This window comes from Fundulus heteroclitus, chromosome 22 (assembly GCF_011125445.2).
Source record: "Fundulus heteroclitus isolate FHET01 chromosome 22, MU-UCD_Fhet_4.1, whole genome shotgun sequence".
Classification (NCBI taxonomy): domain Eukaryota; kingdom Metazoa; phylum Chordata; class Actinopteri; order Cyprinodontiformes; family Fundulidae; genus Fundulus; species Fundulus heteroclitus.
The window spans coordinates 17,426,929-17,447,939 of NC_046382.1; the positions used below are offsets into that span (position 1 = coordinate 17,426,929).

At 45.1% G+C, this 21,011-nt stretch overlaps 2 protein-coding genes across 3 annotated transcripts in view; one reads left to right on the top strand and one right to left on the bottom strand.

The window, feature by feature from the left end:
• msh6 (mutS homolog 6 (E. coli)) lies at nucleotides 1–12,844 on the top strand. 2 transcript variants are annotated; one of them, XM_036126734.1, is made up of 10 exons: nucleotides 1–390; nucleotides 1,879–2,081; nucleotides 2,179–2,369; nucleotides 4,059–6,621; nucleotides 7,582–7,853; nucleotides 7,948–8,065; nucleotides 8,158–8,247; nucleotides 8,331–8,485; nucleotides 11,015–11,214; nucleotides 11,865–12,844. In XM_036126734.1, the coding sequence occupies exons 1-10, from the start codon at nucleotides 116–118 to the stop codon at nucleotides 11,944–11,946; spliced, it is 4,149 nt and encodes a 1,382-aa protein (XP_035982627.1). In that variant the 5' UTR covers nucleotides 1–115; the 3' UTR covers nucleotides 11,947–12,844. The 2 variants fall into 2 exon arrangements, with proteins under 2 accessions (XP_035982627.1, XP_035982628.1); XM_036126735.1 differs by having other exon boundaries at nucleotides 2,179–2,363.
• fbxo11a (F-box protein 11a) overlaps nucleotides 12,075–21,011 on the bottom strand; it is an 18,817-nt gene continuing 9,880 nt past the window's right edge. Inside the window, exons 11-22 of the mRNA XM_036126736.1 lie at nucleotides 20,699–20,836; nucleotides 19,780–19,997; nucleotides 19,509–19,689; nucleotides 19,265–19,387; nucleotides 18,041–18,126; nucleotides 17,855–17,931; nucleotides 17,619–17,762; nucleotides 17,156–17,266; nucleotides 16,960–17,067; nucleotides 16,775–16,883; nucleotides 16,579–16,677; nucleotides 12,075–13,625 (exon numbers count right to left, since the gene is read on the bottom strand). Coding sequence (XP_035982629.1) covers nucleotides 13,496–13,625; nucleotides 16,579–16,677; nucleotides 16,775–16,883; nucleotides 16,960–17,067; nucleotides 17,156–17,266; nucleotides 17,619–17,762; nucleotides 17,855–17,931; nucleotides 18,041–18,126; nucleotides 19,265–19,387; nucleotides 19,509–19,689; nucleotides 19,780–19,997; nucleotides 20,699–20,836 — 1,524 coding nt within the window. The 3' untranslated portion in view covers nucleotides 12,075–13,495. The remainder of the gene's footprint in view (nucleotides 13,626–16,578; nucleotides 16,678–16,774; nucleotides 16,884–16,959; nucleotides 17,068–17,155; nucleotides 17,267–17,618; nucleotides 17,763–17,854; nucleotides 17,932–18,040; nucleotides 18,127–19,264; nucleotides 19,388–19,508; nucleotides 19,690–19,779; nucleotides 19,998–20,698; nucleotides 20,837–21,011) is intronic.

The window sequence follows — 21,011 nt, forward strand, 5'->3', positions numbered from 1 at the left end:
TTTGTTTCCCGCGAGATGCTCGCGCCGCAGAGTAGCTGGATGCTAGGCGGCGGCGAGTGGAGGATCCGTGGGACTCTACCTGTGGGGGATTAGCAGAAATAAAAAAAAAAAAAAAATGGCCAAGCAAAGCTCACTGTTCAACTTTTTCACCAAGTCTCCACCGCCGGTCTCCAAGCCGAAGCCGAAGCCGAGTCCCTCCCCGGCCGAAGCGGACCTGCCGAACTCCGTGGAGAAGTCCAGCTCGTCTCCCAAAGAGGAGGCCAGGCAGACGCAGCAGCAGCAGCAGCGGAGCAAAAGCAGCAAAGCTAAACAGAGCAGAGCCGCCAAGGCTGCAGGCGGAGGGTTGAAGAAGCTGTTCGGAGACAAGGCCTCCGCCACAACCGGAGTCAGGTCGGTGTCTGGAGCCGTGTAGTTCCTGGCGTCCCTGCGAACGCCTTTCCCTTCTGAGGAGAAACTTGGCAGGATAATATATTTAAAAGGAAATTACAAAAAAAAAAAAAAAAAATATGAAAATGACTTAATGCAACTTTCAAAAGCATCACAGTTAAATGTCAGCTCTGCAGTATCTTTAAAAGTTGCTTATAAAAACTAAGCCTCTGCAAAAAAATGACTTGTCTGCATCACATGCAGCCAAACCGGAGCCATAATTATTGATAACACATTATTATGGGGGGTTGTTGTTGCTGTAGCTCCACATGCAATGATGCTGTATTTATTATTTATTAACCTGGCTACTCATCGATAAGGCTGCAGCTAGTCTGGAACTGCAGTGTTGCCAGATATAATGAGACAAACAAGCAACCAGCTCTATTAAAAAAAGAAGCGCAGCACCCGAATACTTGTATTTGTGCCAAGGATGCTACGTCATTAATCATAGCACCATGTGTATATAAATACCCGTTTTCATGCCGAAAGACTTTTTTTTTTTGCTCTTAAACAAAGATAGACGTGGTAATACATATTAATGTATCAATAGATACATTTTAATAAAGACGCAAGTTTTATTCTTTTTTTCAACAGTAATTTCTTAATTTTGTTTGCGCGTGCTTTTTATATCCACCTGCATACACACAGTTTTTTTTAAAAAAAGCCTGGAAACGGGTTTATAATTTCCAGGTGATTCGTGTCTTACACTTTGCTTTTAACTGGGGCAGGAGCTTAATACCCTTGAAAGAGGAAAAAAAAAAAAAAAAAAAAAGTTCAGCACAGCTTCCTGCATGTGCCAACACTCTGTAACTCCAACATGGCAACATGATTCTGCCTTTGTTTGTCAAATACAGAGACAACAAATTAATAAGGGTTAAAAGTATGGCTTATGAGTTACTGGCGCCTTTGAGCACCGCAAATATTTAGGCTTCCCTTTTGTAAAGTTCAATAGAAAAGTTTTCCTTCCTTTTGCTTTCAAGCCTATCATGTAGATCAATATTAGTCATTACATCCTCTCAACCATTCAACAACGCAGACCCAGGAACCAAGCCCCGCCCCCTCCAAAGAGTTCAGAGATCACACGTTTTTTTCTTTCTTTTTAAAAACTTATAGTTATGGTAAAAAGTTGGTTGAATAAAGAGTTGAGTTTGAATTCAGTGTTTGTGTGTCTGTATCTAAAAATAAGACACAAAACAACGGCATAAAATGGACAGGACTGCACTTGTGTTGATAACTATCGATATTGATAATACAATATGATTTCTATTTTATCGACATGCTCTTTTTTTTTTTTCTTATATCGTCCAGCCCTAGCTTTACCTGACATCAGCAGATGAGTGAGACGACTGGATGCAATCGGACATTCCAACAGGAAGACGATCCCTGAAGAGTTTAATGTCTGTCTGACACATTTTTAACTTGTCTGTGACTCCTTATTTCTCTCTTCGACAGCTCCACATGCCCATTCGCAGCTGGAGCCCTGGTGTGGGCCAAACTGGAGGGCCACCCCTGGTGGCCGTGCATGGTGGTGCCTCAACCTCTGACGGGCCAGCAGATGAGGGGCCGAGGCCGAGATCAGCGCATGCACGTTCATTTCTTTGACGAGCCTCCGACTAGAGGATGGGTCAGCACCAAATACGTCAGAGAGTACCAAGGTCGGCTAGTGCCGTGATTAAAGCAAGGTTGCTTTATTCTAAAGCCTGTTGTGAGTGATTGTGTGGGTAACAGCGATTGTCGCTGTGCTGTCTGTAGGGTCCGACAGCAGCGACGTCAAACCCGGCGGCGTGTTCTTCAGCTGCAAACCCGTGATCCGCCGTGCCATGGAGCTGGCTGATAAATTTATCTTTGACAGCGCTGAAAAGAGATTAAAGATGCCGCTCTGCACGGATCCATCTGATGAGGAAGAGGAGGACGACGAAGAGGAAGAAGACATGGAGGTGACTGTATGTAGAGCATATTCCTGAACGCACTGCTAGTCAGGAGTTTATATACACACATCATAGACGTGAATTTATTGGCTTTTAACAAACAACTTCAGTGTACCTTAAAAACAAAAACTGATTGGAAATGTTTCAGTTTATTGTCCATTTTCTCTAAATATACACGCGCTCTTACTAATATGTGGTTAAATGTCTTATATGAGGTTCCAGAGAGACCAAACACTTCCTCTAGGCGTCTAAAATGATTATTTCTGTTTTTTCTTTTTTTATTAAACTTGTTTTTAACCAGATAAAAGCCCCATTGAGTCACCTTGAGTCCCACAAGCACAGGTCTGGTTTTGGCTCTAATTTTCTCATGATTGACCATAAAGCCATCGTCCTGAAGGTGTTTGGACACCTGCTTGTCTCAGCGTCCTAGAAGTGTTGGTTTTGGTGCACATGCTGCTTTCTTGGTTTGTCCAGGTTGATGGACGTTGGAGACGAGGACACTGGTGTCCCAGCAGCTTCTGATAGACCAGAGCTTTGTTTGTTCCCAAACATCCTGACCTCTTCTATTTCTTAGGAGGGAGACGGTTCTGACTAGAGTGTTATTGAAAGACATCAATGATGAGTGTGTGTGAACTTCTAGCATTAGCGCTGTATGGGGATGGCTACCTTTCACGTTTGAATCAATACGGTACCTATGAATCGATACCAGTAATTAACGGTACCTGTTTTCAGTACTTTAGTGTGTTTATGTTGTAATAAATGTTAGTTTATTAATAAAATCTCCAAACTTTCCTGTTTAACATTAATTTCTCAAAATATAAGCTTGTTTGACTCTAGAAATGAACCTAAAAAAACTAAATTTATGAATTTTATCACATTGCCTGAATCCACTAACCTGACTCTAGCCAGATTGATGTTGCTCTGCCTAGCTTCACTCACATCCATCTGGGACCTCTCCCATAGAGAGTGATTTCTTCAACCAATTTTATTGTCTAGCCAATCAGGACGCAGGGCTGGAGTTTCATAGATGTGACGTAGTGGAGAAGCGACCGTGACGTGAGACTGTTTTGATTCAGACAACAATGGCGGCTCGCATCGAGGAAGCAAGCGTTAACATTGATGCTGCTATTTCTTCCGTGTTGTCCAATCTACCTGATATTGTTTCATTAAAAGAACATCAGAGAACGGCTCTGAAGGCTTTTGTTGGTGGAAACCATGTTTTCGCCCTTCTCCCGACCGGATTTGGCAAGTTTTCTTATTTCCTGCGTTGCTCTCATAGCGTCACGGGTTAGCTTCGGTGTGAGTGGTTTAAATAGCACGTCAATAAAGATGACAGACAAGTGGCTTATCCAATCATATGCAAGGATTTTTTATAAGGCCCAGCCTTCAATAAAGGCAATTCCTATGGCGGTGTCCCAGATGTATGTGAGTGGAGCTAGGCGGAGCGAAATACATCTGGGTAGGGTCAGGTTAGCAGTGACCAGGGATCACCTCAGATTAGACATATTCCTGCCGCTGGCCTTGCACCTCACGTCACAAATATCACAGCAAGCGTAATCTGCCGTGCATTTTGAAAAGCGTTGCTGTACTTTCAAGCGATTTCGCTTGCACTGTATGTTAAATGCAGTTTGTCGATGCATGTTTTCTAGTTATATTGTCTTTATATTCTAATAAGCAACATAGTTCTTATATATTTACTTTTAGGTTGACAAGTCAACAGTGACCGACGAAGAGGTCAGCGATGGCGATGAGAAGAAGAGCGAGGAAGTGAAGCCACCCAGCGGCAGCCGGCACTCTCTCCGTTCTTCCGCCGACAAAGGAAGCAAAGCCAAGCGCCGGCGCATCGTCGTGGCCTCGGACAGCGACGAATCAGACGAAGACTTCAAGCCAGATCAAGCTGCGTCCGGCAGCGAGGAAGAGGAGGAGGAAGAGGCGACGGTGAGCAGCGAGGAGGAGGAGAAGGAGAGCAGCCAGGAGTCCGAACCCGACAGCCCGGTCAAGCCTGTGAAGCGCAAACGCCCCGCGGAGAAGTCTGTGGGCAAGAAAGCCAAGGCACCCTCCGCCGCGCCGTCTGCCGCGCCTAAACGAGCTCCAGCTGCCATCGCCGCGGACACCAAGTCCCGCCTGTCCGCCTTCTCGGCCCCCGACAGCTTCGACAGCCAGGCCAACGGAGCGGGGGCCGGCGGCGGCGGCACCACCTGGGACCACGAGAAGCTGGAGTGGCTGCAGGACGGCAGGAGGAAAGACGGTAAAAGACGGCGTCAGAGCGAGGACGACTACGATCCCACCACCCTGTACGTCCCCGAAGACTTCCTCAACAGGGTCACCCCCGGGATGCGCCGCTGGTGGCAGCTGAAGGCGGGGATGTTCGACACCGTGCTTTTCTACAAGGTGGGCAAGTTCTACGAGCTGTACCACATGGACGCGGTGGTGGCCGTCAACGAGCTGGGGCTGACGTTCATGAAGGGCAGCTGGGCGCACTCCGGCTTCCCGGAGATCGGCTTCGCGCGCTTCTCGGACGTGCTGGTGCAGAAGGGCTACAAGGTGGCCCGCGTGGAGCAGACGGAGACGCCGGAGATGATGGAGGCGCGCTGCAAGACGCTGGCCAGGCCCACCAAGTACGACCGCGTCGTCAGGCGGGAGGTGTGCCGCGTCATCACCCGCGGCACGCAGACCTACAGCGTGCTGGACGGCGCGCCGTCGGAGAGCCAGAGCAGGTTCCTCCTCGTCGTGAAGGAGAGGGCCGAAGACGAGAGCTCCGGTCGGCAGCGCAGCTACGGCGTGTGCTTCGCCGACACGTCGGTGGGGTGTTTCCACCTCGGCCAGTTCCCGGACGACCGCCACTGCTCGCGGCTGCGCACCCTGATCGCGCGCTTCCCGCCCGCCGAGGTGCTCTACGAGAAGGGCAACCCGTCCGCCGAGACCCGCAAGATCCTCAAGGCGTCTCTGTCCTCCGCCCTGCAGGAGGGGCTGAACGCCGGGTCCCAGTTCTGGGACGCCCAGAAGACTCTGAAAACCCTCGCGGAGGAGAATTACTTCGAGGAGACGTCTGGGGAGGAATCGGGCGGCTTTCTCCCGCCGCTCCTGAAGCGCATGACCTCGGAGAGCGACTCCTTGTCGCTGACCCCCAAGGAAGGCTACGAGTTGGCTCTGTCCGCGCTGGGCGGCTGCGTCTTCTACCTGAAGAAGTGTCTGGTGGACAAAGAGCTGCTCTCCATGGCCAACTTCGAGGAATACGTCCCCGTCGACGTGGAGCTGGAGAAAGCGGCCGCTTCGTTCTCCCAGACCCGTCAGCGGATGGTCCTGGACGGCGTGACGCTGGCCAACCTGGAAATCTTCCAGAACGGCTGCGGGGGCAGCGAGGGGACCCTGCTGGAGCGCCTGGACACCTGCTGCACGCCGTTCGGCAAGCGGCTGCTGAAGCAGTGGCTCTGCGCTCCCCTGTGTAACCCCGCGTCCGTCGGCGACCGGCTGGACGCGGCGGAGGACCTGATGGGGGCTCAGGCGACGGCGACGGAGGTCACGGAGCTGCTGAAGAAGCTGCCGGATCTGGAGCGGCTCCTGAGTAAGATCCACGGCATCGGCACGCCCCTGAAGGGCCCGGACCACCCCGACTCCAGGGCCGTCCTCTACGAGGAGGTCACGTACAGCAAGCGCAAGATAGCCGACTTCCTCTCGGCGCTGGAGGGTTTCAAAACCATGCAGGAGATCACTTCGGCTTTCGCTCCGGTGTCGGGCGGCTTTCGCTCCGCGCTGCTTCGGCAGATCGTGAGCCTGAAGAGCGAAGGGAGCGGCCTCTTCCCCGACCTCTCCGCGGAGCTGCAGCGCTGGGAGACGGCCTTCGACCACCAGAAGGCACGCACCACCGGCGTCATCACCCCTAAAGCCGGCTTCGACCCGGACTACGACCAGGCGCTGGCGGGGATCAAGAGCCGTGAGCGGGACCTGCAGGACTACCTGGAGAGGCAGAGGAAGAGGCTGGGCTGTAAGAGCATGGCCTACTGGGGAACCGGGCGGAACCGCTTCCAGATGGAGGTTCCCGACAGCGTGTCGGAGAGGAACATCCCCGAAGAGTACGAGGTGAAGTCCACGAAGAAAGGCTGGAGGCGCTACGTGACGAAGGAGAGCGAGCGGCTCTTCTCGGAGCTGCAGGGCCTGGAGGAGAAGAGGGACGCGGCGCTGAAGGACTGCATGAGGAGGCTCTTCTACAACTTCGACAAGAACTACGGCGACTGGAAGACTGCAGTGGAGTGCATGGCCGTGCTCGGTAAGAAACCACGCCCCCATCGGTTACACTTTATTTGAACTTTGGTTCAAAACTGTTTTTGAAAACAGTTTTATGACTAATAAATGGTGGATTGCATTTTCTCTGTAGTTCAAATCAACGATGGTGTTCCTCAGACAAAGCGGATTGAGGAAAAAGTAGGAAATCAAGTAATTTCACAGAAATTAGGATTAAGGGAAAGTATTGGTATTTCCATACTGCCCTCTTTGCTTCTATCTCTCCACTTGTCCATCCTTCAGTTTAGCGTCCTCCCCATCATAACGGAAATAAGAGTTGTGAGGAAAATTTGGCTTATTTAGAATCACATTTGACATTTTCTTCTAAAACGGTTATGCTCCTGGTTTCTGTTAAGGCTGGTGGATATGGATTAAAAAATAAATCTCCGATTTTATCACACCAAATCCGATTAATTGATTTGTTTCATAAAAAGAAATTAAAGAAATTATTTTAAAACCTTGCCTTTTATGTCAAGCATTTCGTCAGGGACAACTAAAAACAAGCTGTGAAACATGTAAAACAAGATGGCAGCCGTGCCATTATAAACAATGAAAATATAACAAAACATTTGCTGCTAGTGGTATTACACGTTGAGTTAAGAACAGGCTTCACTGCACTTGTGAACTTCAAACTAAGTTAAAAAAAAAAGTAAATAAGTAAATGAAGTACCTCGTATTATGGTAAAAAAAAGTTTCTACTTAACAATATTTTGACAATACATTTGCCTAAACATATATTCAGTATCACATGCTGTTCTCTTCATGGAAACCCAATGAGTGTATTGGTAAAATAAAATCCAGATTTTCCAAAAATGAAATCTTAAAGAATTGTAAATCCATTAAATCGATTTATCGCCCAGCCCTAGTTTCTGTAGAAGTGTTTCATCACGTGAAGCTTTATATTAAATGGCGTAGGACTGATTCTAAGTGTCTTTGCGGCCCGCAGACGTGCTGCTGGCGTTCTCCCGCTACAGTCAGGGTGGAGACGGGCCCATGACCAGACCCCAGGTGGTGCTCCCAGAGGAAGACCACCACGCCGCCGCGCCCTTCATCGACCTCGTCGGATCCCGTCACCCCTGTGTGACCAAGACGTTTTTCGGGGACGACTTCATCCCCAACGACGTCTTCATCGGGTGCCGTGGGAACGGGGAAAGCGACGCCAGGTGTGTCCTCGTCACGGGACCCAACATGGGGGGCAAGTCTACCCTCATGCGACAGGTGCGCTTGTTTTTCCGTTCCCTGCGTGGATATTTTGACATTTTAGTGTTCTCTGCTGGTGTTTATTGATAAACTTTTGTTTTCTTTCTTACAGTGCGGACTTGTGATTATTCTCGCTCAGCTCGGATGCTACGTACCAGCCGAGAGCCTTCGCTTTACGCCAGTCGATCGGATCTTCACTCGGCTGGGAGCCTCGGATCGAATCATGGCCGGTAACGTCCCCTCCCCCCCTGCACCTTTAACGGGCAAATAATGTTCTCAACCGATTAATCGCAGCCTAAGCTAGCGTCTCCTCTCTCTGCAGGCGAGAGCACCTTCTACGTGGAGCTGAGCGAGACGGCCAGCATATTGCACCACGCCACTCGGCACTCGCTGGTGCTCCTGGACGAACTAGGCAAGGCTTCCTGCTTATGGAGCAGCTTTGTCCCCCCCCCCAGCCCCCGTCACTGTGACTCATTAGGCTGTGGCTCGTTGCAGGAAGGGGCACCGCCACGTATGATGGCACAGCAATCGCCAGCGCTGTGGTGAAGGAGCTTGCTGAGAAGATCTGCTGCCGCACGCTCTTCTCCACGCATTACCACTCGCTGGTGGAGGACTACGCAAAGAGTCCCGCCGTGCGACTGGGTCACATGGTACGTGTTGAGAGGCTCAGGTTAAAGCGCCATATATGTGATATATGCAGCGCCGCACCAAGGCAAATATCTGATATACGCTTTGATCGATGTCATGATTTACATCTTTTATGGTATCGTGTCTGCCTGCGCCATATTTAAAAGAATCAGGTTTTCACGTGGATAATATAAAAACTAAAGACTAAAAGTTTCCTTATGTTGAAAAACATTTGGGATGTTATAAGATTTTGAATTCATAAGACCTTTTAGTCGAGGGTTACATTTTTAAAGCTGTATTTCACATTCAAACTCATGGTTATAACTTTGAAAGACAAAATTATACCTTTTTATTTTTCTTAAGGTGGCATAAAAATAGGTTTATAGGCGTTAAATCCAAGGTCCCAACTGCCGTAGTCATAATTAGAAGATTTATAGTCTATGAATGAAATTAAAGGTTTTGACTGCAAATCAAAATAGGGGGTTTTCAGTGATGTCACTGGCCAGCTTCCGGTCCGCCATCTTGGGTGGCATATTATCATATCATATTGCGAATGGATAAGTACGCAGGCACGCTAGAGCGACCAGATAAGGACGTATATCTGAGGAAATGTTCCGTGATCGACCATATGGACCCGTATGCCCTCCACGGTGCCTTGTTTAGCACTAATCCAGATGATTGGCCAAATATAGAGCACGGCGATATAGTGCATTGCCTGGTGTTCAGTGAAAACCCTCTGCACAGTCTTGATGAAATGAGAGCTTACAAGGATCTAGAGGCTCACAACCAGTTGACATCTGGTTGGGTACGAGATGTAGAAGTTATGTACATGAAGGAAATCGCCATCATACGTGGACGGGTGAGTTTTAATAAGATGGTAAAAATGTAAACAATCCGACGAAAATGCGTGACAGCTTCTGCGAAGGCGCTTGGCTGCAGGGCCGATCGACGCCGCTCGCGGCTTTAATTATTTAAGCAGAACAATGACCAGTGCAAAATTAAGTTGTATTTACCGTATTGGCGCCGGTAGGAGCTGCAGATCATAAAGCCAGCAAACAGTGGGAACACAGCAACTCGTTCAAAGGTAAGCTGCGCTCAGACGGGCTCTGGCACATGCTAGTTTAGTAGCTGCTAACCGTTAGCGCTAACAACCACTCGCGCATGTAATGTACTTTTAACTTGCTGCTATGTGTTTCAAACGTTTAGAACACACTCTCATTGACATCGGGATACTGTGGAAAGTTATGTTCGGTCGACTTACAACCGCGATCCAAGCGGGCCGACGACTCTTTGTTATCTCTGACACTTGTACTCCGTGGTTGCGCCTCCAGGCAGGAAAGCGGTGGAAAGTTAACCCGTTTCTATGTTTTTACCACGGCGATCATGTGTTGCGCTGTTACAGCCCACAATACAGCAACGGTTTACCATGGTTAAATTCAAGTTAAGGTGAAATTAATCAAATTAAAACACGGCTGAGAGAGGGAGTACAGTACGCGGTAGTCATAGGCAGTAGAGGCGGCGGAGGCAGTCAACATGACAGCCGCGGGAAGTAATAAGTCATAACGCCCAAGCCCTATTATTAATATATTCTTCTTATATGTTTTAAATACTTAACAGTTAATTACCTGTGACAAAGTGAGCACCGCAGACTCTGGCGTATTCCAGCTTAACACCGTCCAAATCGGACCTGGATATCCGTGTCAGCCATAGGTGACGGCGTTGTTCAGACAGCTGTTTTTTTTTTTCACACTGATTCACTATTACGGCTGGTAGGCGATAGAAAGCGTTGATCTCCACCTCCACGGGCCGTGCAACCAACCATTAAACACGTTTTCACCATTGTTCACTTCCAATACTGCCTAAGGCGTCATACAATGCAGGTCAACGGTGCGAAACGACTGCCACCCAATATGGCGGACGCGCTGAGTAGTCACGTGAGCGTGACGTCACCTGAAAACCCCCTATTACTTGCTGTCAAAACTGGTTTTCGTTTACATTTAAAATCATATTTGTACTATTTTATTTAAATCATGATTTTTGACATTTAATTTCATATTTAGATTTCTTTTATGTCCCAAATATTTTTTTTTTAAAGTTCTCTTGATCCTAATTATGAAATATAATCACAACACGGCATGACTTTAAGCAGTCGATCTACTTTCAGACGAAACACCCTCTTAAATCTAAATGTTTAAATGGATTATTTGCTCTAAAAAATGAAAGTTCTGGTGAATCTCACACTTAAGAGTTCTAAATGTCCCAGGTAATTAATTTCACGTGGTGAAAATGGGCTTTAAAGCGTTGTGAAATTAGTGAAGCAATAACCAAGGATCATAAACAGTTGGTGGCTTCCTCTAGACTGCAGAGCAGCTGCATCCCTCATCTGGCCACAAACTGCTTCCTGAAACTCTGTGTAGACGTTGCGAAGGTTTCTTGTGCGCTCGCCTTTTTTTTTTTTTTTTTCCTACCCCCAACAAATCCACCTGTGAGCTGCGTGACTAGAGTCCCCTTTTTTTTTTAACGTTTGAGCCGGATGATTTGTCACCTTCCAGGCGTGCATGGTGGAGAACGAATGCGAGGATCCGAGTCAGGAAACGATCACGTTCCTCTACAAGTTCGTCAGCGGCGCCTGTCCAAAGAGTTACGGGTTCAACGCCGCTCGCCTCGCCAACCTGCCAGAGGAGGTCATCCAGTCCGGGCACAGGAAGGCCAGAGAGTTTGAGAAAAGCACCATCAGCCTGAGGCTGTTCAGGTAGGCGTTGACGTCTGGAACCCACTGAGCTATATTATACACTGGAGTGCTAATCGCCGTCTGTTAGAACGAGTCGCTTTGAAGCCACCAGCCGCCATATTGGTACTCCCTATTTTCCTGCAGTAACTAGGGAATATGTGCGCTACAGCATCGAATAACGAGGATTTTCTCATGTTCAGGGGGGCTTAAAACTTTTAAAATGTCAAATGCCATATACTTTTATGTTCTAAAAATATCAAGTACTGAGAAAGTCATGTGCTGAAATATTTTGCATTTTATTCATTTAAATATATATGTTTAACATTTATAAATAACAATATACAAAAACATATTTACACATGTGTATACATATATATACTTATAAATATATATATATTTAATATGAATAACATGTAAAATATTTCAGCACCTAATTTTCTAGTAGTTGATAGTGTTAGTACATCCACTGACTGTAGAATTACCAGTGAAACGTTTTCACACAGCCAGAAAACTGCTTTGTTGTTGCAACCAAATCCTGTGAGAGTAGGGAGTAGCAAGATGGCGGCCAGTGACTTCAGTTTTTCGGCAAAATCAGCACTCCAGTGTATAATATAGCTCAGTGCTGGAACCCCATGTGGCGCTCTCAGGCTAACGGTCTCCTCTCCCCGCAGAAAGCTCTGCCAGTTTGCTGAGGACGGCGCGCCGGACAACGCTCGCTTCACTTCGCTCGTTCAGCTGCTCCACACCCTGTAGTTTCCTCACGCGCAGCTGTTGCTGCTTTCTTTTTTTGTTCTGTTCAGCACACCAGGGTGGGGGGAAATAAACACTACTGCAATGATCTAATAAAGTTTATTTTAAAAAAATGACAATGTTTCATCTAGGAAATTAAACCCTTTTAATTCACACTAGCGCCTACATAACGGTTATTGAATACTTCACAATATATTAAGTCTAGATGTTATGATACATGCATACATTTTCAGTCTGTATGAGAAATCCACAATCACCAGTACACATGAATGAAAGGAGGGGGGGGCCATGAAACCATAAAGCGCTGTATATAGATACTTGTCTCAGCTTCTGTAGAGCAAAAGCTGTTCAATTGTCCAGCAACATTGGGAAAAACTGAAAAGTCCTGAAAATGATGCTTTTACAAGACTTGCTGCTTTTAATTTTGCTGATGTAAAAAAAAAAAAACAGGGCATTTGATATTAAAAGCAATTTTAAAAAAAACAACTAAAAACAGGACCAGATGTAAACAGATTTAGTCAAACTTACAGAAGGACCTGGAAGCATTTAAAATGTTTTCCCACCAGATGTGTAAATAAATCGTCGTTTTGGATTAAATTAGCTGTCATGGCTGTAAGAGACGATGTTCAGCAAACAGACTTAGAAAAAAAAAAAAAAAATGAAGGATGTGCATAGAAATACGTAAAACCACAGCTGACAGATGGTTGCTTTCAACAAGGTACACCAGTCTTGTCAAAGCACATTTCGGCATCAGTTTTCCTGCTGAAAAAAAAAAAAAAAAACATTGCTGGAAATAAAATAAAAAAAGTTTAGTGTTTTTCCTCTTTTCTCTGATCTCTTTCACAGAAAGAAGTTAGATACTGCGACATGAGTATAATTACAGCAATTCTGGGGGGGGGGGGGGGGGGAATAACAAAAACAAAAAAAAAAACATTTAATAATAAAATAAAGACATTCAAGTACAGTAAGATTTTTGCATGAAAATACAAAACTACACAAAAGCATAAAACCAAATAAACAGTCGTCTTGAGAAGGAAAAAAAAAAACAAAAAAGCTGAAGTGCTAGGTCATTTTTTTTTTTTTTTTTCCTCCCGTACGTTGAATACGAGCACGTCGGTCGCCCAAGTGGTGGAAGCATCGTTGCGTGTGGGACATTTTTCCCCCTCGGATGTGGAGTCGCCGCGTCTTTACGTCGCCGTGGGATCTTGTTCTCTCGCTCCTTTGAGGACGATGAGCGACGGCGGCGTCTGTCCGTCTGACCGGCTCAACCCACCCACCCACAAACCCTGAGTCAGCTGCTCTCCTCTCTTCCACTGCTGTCTTGTTTAAGAAAAAGTGAGGCATCCATCTTCAAAAACTGCTTTTTTTTTTTCTCTCTTTTTCCCCCCTGCTCTCTTAACATCATTTAGCTTTTTCACGTCCCAAGTGTTTTATTTTTAAGCCAAAAGTGAACCTGTATAATAGTTCGGGGCTTCCTCTTCTGCTTTGCACAACTAAAAGTGTCCGATGTCGATTGGGAGCGGAGGCGCTGAGGGACCTCGGGTTCTGGCGCTCAGTTGTGCTGCAGCGTGTTGGACTCTATAGGAGGAGCGGAGTCGTACAACGTGTCCGTGTCGTGGGTCGGCTCCCCGGCTAACGTGCACGGATTCGACAGCGTCCCCGCTCCGCAGTCGCAGAAGAACCTGTGGGAAGAAAAAAACGGGACGCGGTGGTGGATTAAATCAAAATTCAGAAACCGGACAAATGCGATGCTGGATATTAAATGCATAATATTCAGTGTATTTAAGCTGTAAAGAAACAGATTTGGTTATTTAACCTTTTAGTATCACTGTGGATGTGAATGGCGTAAATCATGGAAAGGTACAGTTTGGATAAATTATACATTTGAATTTTTTTTCTCAATACTTAGATCAGTCTGTGTTGCTTCAGCATTGTTTTTGCCTCTTGACTTCTATTCAAAGTGCATTTTTCAATCGGCTAGAAAATTTCACCTTTTATGGTTTTCTAGTAAGAGAATAGATATATTTACTGATAATTTAAATTTGCATATATGGGAGGGGGAAGAAAGTGAAATGTGTTTTTTAACCCGTCCAAAAATAAATTGGTAAAAGTGGTATTGATGGGATAAAAATAAAAAGTCATTTGTTATTATTCATGATGGAAAATGAATGAAAAAGTAAACCTATGATACATAACACTTAATGCACTGCATAAACAGACCTTAAAATAAGTAAAATGTTCTTAAAATTTGGGGGTTTTTCCTTGATTTGAGCAGGTAAATGATATCTGCCAATGGAATGAGTATTTTGACCCCTAAAATAAGATAATTAGACATCCTGCACTTGAAATAAGACGACGGAGATGAGTTGTTCCAATTTTAGGTGCAAAAATCTTATTCCATTGGCAGATAATCTTATTTACCTGCTCAAATCAAGGACAGATACACTCATTTTAAGAAAATTGTACTTATTTTTAGTTCAGTTTTTGCAATGTGACAGCCAAGGTTCGACTTGATGCATTTGGATGTTTGCTAACAAAACAGGACTTTTAACCAGATTACTGAATAGGTATTCTGTTTTGAAAAATACTTTTATACTATGCCTCCACCTGACTACCCTTAATAACACCTTCTAGCTCCTGTTCCTTTAACTTTCATGGGGAGGAAAGGAGCTTCATACTGCTGTGTTGAATTCAGACAGCCTTTAACTCAGACGTCATTACTTGATGGAAACACACATGGACGACGAGTCAAATCCGGGCCTACAGCCATCCTAAAATGAACTAAACTGCACAGAATCTCTTTAGTTCGGACATTTTTGTTGATTTCCGTGGGGGGGGGGGGGGGGGGGGGGCTATGCTGATATGTCATCACGGCACAGATTGTGGGACACCTTAAGGGTTCTTATGTGGCGGGGTACCTAGGCAAAGCTAGCCGCGAGAGGAAGCATAGATGCTAATTTTCCTACCTCCCTCCTTACAGACTTTTTTACTCAGACCAATAAAAGGACTACTCAGTCCTTGGATTGAGCCAAATAGTCTACAAAGTAAATAAAATAAAAAAGCCTGTCTTTATTTCTCGCCATTAGACTGATTCATACCGAACAGGAGAACGTGACAAAGTCCTGCCGTCATTCAACTATGGCAGGCAGAAAGCTGGATATGCTCATAGATACAGAACGAGACGACCGCCATCCCTTATCAGCCAGATCTGACCTAAATAAAGTTCCTCGTGCTGCGTTTTACAGAGACATGTCATCCGGCTCATTTTCATTGTCTTATATTTGGCAGAGCCCTGATTAGTAATGATGTTTAGAAGCAGAACGCCCACTATTTAAAAAAAGGTGACCTGGAACAGAAACCTCACCGTGGTTTTACTGAGATTTTAATCAGACAGATCAACTTAAAAAGCAGAAAGAAGCCATTTCATCATGACTGATGAAGAGGCGGTGTGCATTTGGATTCAGCCTTCCTTATTCTAACACCAACCTAGTTAGAGTCCACCACTGCGTAATTTAAGCTTATTGTTTTGTTTGTGGCTGTTCTTCAACAAGCAACAAATACGTTTTCAAGGCACCGTATTTCCAACCAAAACATAAAAGTAAAATTTAACGACCAGAATACACGCGCTGCTGTCGTAGTAAAGCTAACAGCTAGCGGTAGCTTATGTTTGTAGCTGCGCTGATGCGCCTTCGAAAGCTTTACTGACTTCTACGTTGCTTTTAGACACCTGGGTCGCACTGAGCGTCTTAATTTCAACGCAGGTTTGACAGCTCCCGCTGAAACGGCACAGCAAAAGATGGAAAATGAAGAGGGCACAAAAGCGACTGTACTTTCTGTGGAGGATGAGGAGAGCCCGTCTGCCCCCGCCCATCCTTAAGACCTTCTACAGAAGCACCATAGAGAGCATTCTGACCAGCTGTCTCTCTGTGTGGTGTGGAGGCTGCAGTGCCTCCGACTGCAAGAACGTGAGGACAGCAGAAGAGATCATCGGGGCTCCTCTTCCCTCCATTAAAGACATTTCATTGCAGCGATGTGTCCCGAGCCCATAACATCATCAAGGACCCCTCACACCCCCACCATGAACTGTTCTCCCTGCTGCCCTCTGGGAAGAGGTTCCACAGCATCCGCTGCAGGACCACCGGGTTCTGCAAAAGCTTTTTCCCTGCTGCCATCAGACTGTTGAACTGCTGAAGTATAAAATGGACTGTGTACCACACTCGCTAATTTGCACATTTGTATCGTATCCTTATCCAGCATTATAAATGCTGCTCAACTCTTAGTCTCCAATATCACTGCTGCACTTTATCCGGAATTACGGCATAATTGTTTACAATGCAACTGTCCACTGTTGAATCACTGCTGCACTTTATTGGAAACTTACTGCATGTTTACATTTGTTTACATTTCAACTGCCTACTGTTCACTGCTGCACTTTACCCGGAGGTCAATTGGAACTTATCCTGTAACTGAACTGCGATTTATTACTGCATTTTTATCCTGTACTGTAATTCACTGCAAGGTATCCTGTAGAGTTACTGCAATTTTTCTGAGCTGTATGAAAACGAAATTTCGTTCTGTATGTACTCTGTGCATACAAAATGACAATAAAGAAAGTCTAAGTCTAAAAGCGCCCACCTGTCATGTCTGATGAACTCCACATCGTGTCCTTGGTGACACTTCTTGATACAGTTCACACAAATGGCGTTGCGGTCTGTCGTGTTGCAGGTGTGACACCTGTGCACACCAACAATCAGTCATCACCGGAAGAAAAACACAAAAGCAGTGAGAGATCCCGACTGTCCCCCAGTTTGGGGGCGGGGGGGATTGTTACCTGTAGAAATCGTGCATCGGGTAGCTGGTGTAACTCGAAATCTTGTACAGGCACTGACCTCTGCTCACAGCCTTTTCAATGGCGTCTTGATTGTTCTGGATTTTATTATCTGGGAGATAAAAGAGATTCAAACGTGAAGATCTGATTGACAGCGGCAGGATGCGAGCATTTGACCTTCTGAGCACCTTTCATTGTGACGTTGACGCCGGATGCGAGGAACAGTCCCCCAAAACGATTGTTGAAGATCTGATTGCCTTCCAGGGTCGCTGTGGCGTGGTTGGTAATCTCAATACCTTACATTTAAAAACAAAAGAACAAGTTAGAAAAATCACAGAAATGGCATTGAAGGGCATCCGCCGCCTGTGTGCGCGTGTTCCCCACCTGCAGCGAAGCCGTCAAATATCCGGTTTTTCCTCAGCGTGGGGTGACTGTTGGTGCTAATGAGAACGCCTGCTTGGGCATTTCTGAAGATGTCGTTCTCTTCTAGCAGGCCTTCACAAAGGTAAAAACAAAAAAATTAAATTTGATTTATTTAGCGCCAATTCATGAAACATGTCTTCTCGAGGCACTTTACAAAGTTAAATTCAATCATAATATACAGATTGGTCAAAACATTTCCTATATAAAAGGGAACCAGTTGATTGCTTCAAAGTCTTGACAAGCAGCATTCACTCCTGGAGAACCGTAGAGCCACAGGGAGAGTCGTCTGCATTGTCCATGGCTTTGCAGCAATCCCTCATACTGAGCAAGCATGAAGCTTAAAGGGACTTTAATTTTCAAAGCTACCGCTGTGGAAAAACGCAGGAAAGAAATGAATACATAAAATAAAAATCGGTGTGACTACCTCTTCCTCCGTTGAATATACAGATCCCTCCATCTCTGCCGTCATGGATCTTGTTCCTCCGCAGCGTGGGGTTGCTGTCTGTTTTGATCCACACTCCCGCCATCGCGTTGTCAAAGATCTCGTTGTCCTCAATGAACCCTAAGCCTGAAAAGCCAAGAACGATTAAAGGTGATTTCTGAAGAGTAGAATGATTAGTGGCGTTATTAAAGCATTGTGTCGGTAACGGAGCTTCCCACCTGAGTTGTAAACCAAAATGCCGCCGTTCTGGCCGCCCCAGATCTTGTTCCGTCTGATTTTGGGATTGCTGCCGGTCCTGTCCAGAAGAAAAACAACGTGGGTGAGCGCTCACTGGATCATCCTTTCAGTCTGTATGACACCAGACTTAAAGTCGGAAAAATCTGACTTATTTTTCCCCAACAAACCTTATCTGCACCCCAGAGTACATGTGATTGTAGATATCGTTGTCCTCCAGGACACCGTGGCCGTTGTCGTAGAAGTACACCCCAACCTGTTTCAATAACCAATATTAGGATTTCATTTTCTGCTGTTCAGTAAAATGCACAAAACACCAACAAAAAAAAAAAAAAAAAAAAAAAAGCTTTTACTCTGACAGAAAATGAACGACTACATGTTTACCGAGACAAGAATCAAAAAACACCCAAGGGCACCAGTTTAAGCCAAAAAAAAGATGGTGTTTTAAATGTTGCCAAAGAAATATTATGCAGCAACATCATTCATCTTTTACTGAGTGCCGCCATTAACTTTGGTCTTCAACATGAAAATATTCCACATTTTATAGATTTCTAACTCCATATAGACCACTTTTAAGAGATTGAAAGATGTTTATCTTCATCCTCTTCAGAGTTAAAAAAATAAATAAACTGGGAGCAATATTAATCTTTTATTTTTTGTAATTTTTATAAAATATTTGCTCCTCCAAAATTACTGTGTTTTAATTTTTATGAATGTTGCCAGTCCTCGTTATTTTTTTTTTTTACCCACTCCCAGTCTTTGGGAGTCGTTCTTTAACGATGCAAATTAGTTGATATACAAAACATGGAATAAATAAACAGGTTGCAAACAATAAATGTGACATTTTTGAAAGGATTTAAGCACCAGGGAATGAAAATAGAAAAAAAAATGCTGCAGTGGTAATGTCCTCAACATAAAAATGCCACGAGGGACGAAGGTTTAACTCTGAGGGCTTCACACATTGCTGGTGTGTTTTTGCCCCTAATATCTACTGACAAAAAGTTTTTCCTGACTTTTGAAATCCTTGTTTTCAACCCAAATCTTGCAAATACAAAATATTTCCATGACAAAACAGCCAGTGGATATCTTGACACGACTCTTCAGCCAGCAAGTTCAAATGAGTGTATTAGAAAGAAAGAAACTGAAGGTAGACGCAATAAATACAAGATCAATCTAAAATCACTTAAGACCTAGCAAAGAAATATAAATAAATAAATAAATAAAAAAAACATTTTAAGTTTTTCTAGAGCCCAAGATGAGGTTTATCAAATGCAAATCTGTTTGAGAGCCTCCTAAGAAGCAAAACACAACATCTTTTGTTTTTTTTTAGTGGATCTTGTCAGCGCCTTTATATTTGCCCCTCATGGTTTAAATATCGCGGGCTGCCGCCTCACCTGCTTCCCGCTGTGGATCCTGTTCCTCCTCAGTACTGGCATGCTGCCCGTCGTCACCCACACGCCTGCCAGAGTGTTGCTGTACACCTCGTTCTCCTCTATGACTCCCTGTCCTTTTTCATGCTACGCCGCACACAACAAACCACAGGACACCATTAGCTTTCCCAAATGACAGAGTAGGGAATAGCCACTGAGATTAAAATCTTTAAAAAGTGTAACGGCTGAATATGATCCGAAGGTTTACCACGTATATGCCGCCGTGTTGGCCGTCGTGGATCTTGTTGTGCCGCACAATAGGACAGCTGTTGGTCCTGATCTGGATTCCCGCCAGGGCGTTGCCGTAGATGTCGTTCCCTTCGATGAGGCCCCGGCCGTCACCGAAAATGTACACGCCGCCTTGGTTGCCGTTAAAAATGGCGTTGCCCCTGTGCGATCGGACCAAACGACACAATGTTTAAGCTTTTAAAACATTCTGAAAGAAACACCTGAGCTGGACATAATCTGGCCACGCTGACCTTATTGTGGGGTCGCTGTTGGAGGTGATCCACACCCCTGCAAAGTTATTTGCATAGATCTTGTTCTCGATGAACTGCCCGCGGCCCTTTTCGTGCACATAGATGCCCCCGGTCTGACCGTGGTGGATCTCGCAGCGAACCACGGTGGGGTTGGCGTACGCCTTCACCTCAAAGCCGGCTATTCGGTTCCTGTGGATGTTGCAGCTCTCAAAGTAACCCTGGAGAAACACGCGAGAGCTGCAGTTATTGTGCACAACACTAGCAAGGCGTGTTAAAGCGCCGTGACATTAATGGGAATGTAGGGCTGGGCGATATGGATTAAAAAATAATTCTCTGATTTTATCATACCAAATCCGATTAATCGATTTTTTCCCTCCTTTTTGTTTCATAAAAAGAAATTAAAGAAATTATTTTAAAACCTTGCTTTTTATGTCAAGCATTTCATCAGGGAGTTGACCTGAATTCAAAGTGCAACTAAAAACAAGCTGTGAAACATGCAAAACAAGATGGCAGCCGTGCCATTATAAACAATGAAAATATAACATTTGCTGCTAGTTGTATTACACATTAAGCTAAGAACAAGCTTCACTGCACTTGTGAACTTCAAACTAAGTTAAAAAAAAAAATAAATAAGTAAATGAAGTACCTCGCATTATGGTAAAATAAGTTTCCACTTAATATTTTGACAATAATTTTGCCTAAACATATATTCAGCATCACATGCTGTTTGTTCTCTTCATGGAAACCCAATGAGTGTATTGGCAAAATAAAATCCAGATTTTCCAAAAATGAAGTCTTAAAGAATTGTAAATTCGAATTAATCGATTAAATCGACTTATCGCCCAGCCCTATGGGAACGGCGCACGATCGACTCCGGACAGGTCGGCTTCCTTGGTTAAACCAACCGACCGCGTCTTACCATGCCGTGATCGAACGTGAAGACGCCGACATCTCTGCCGTGGTGGATGTGATTCCTTCTGATGATCGGGTTGCCGTGGTTCTTCACCCAAATCCCGGCCAGAGCATTGTTTGAGATCTCGTTGTCTTCATATATGCCCTAAACAACGACACGCGTACAGTAAATGTGCCTCTGTAAATCAGTCGCACTCAAAATAAATACAAAATAATAGCTACACCGATGCTGTGGTCCATAAACCAGAGGCTATTTTCTCAAAAAGATGTGATCAGATCTTCTGTAGAGGCTTTGTCATTGAATGGACACTTAGTGTGTA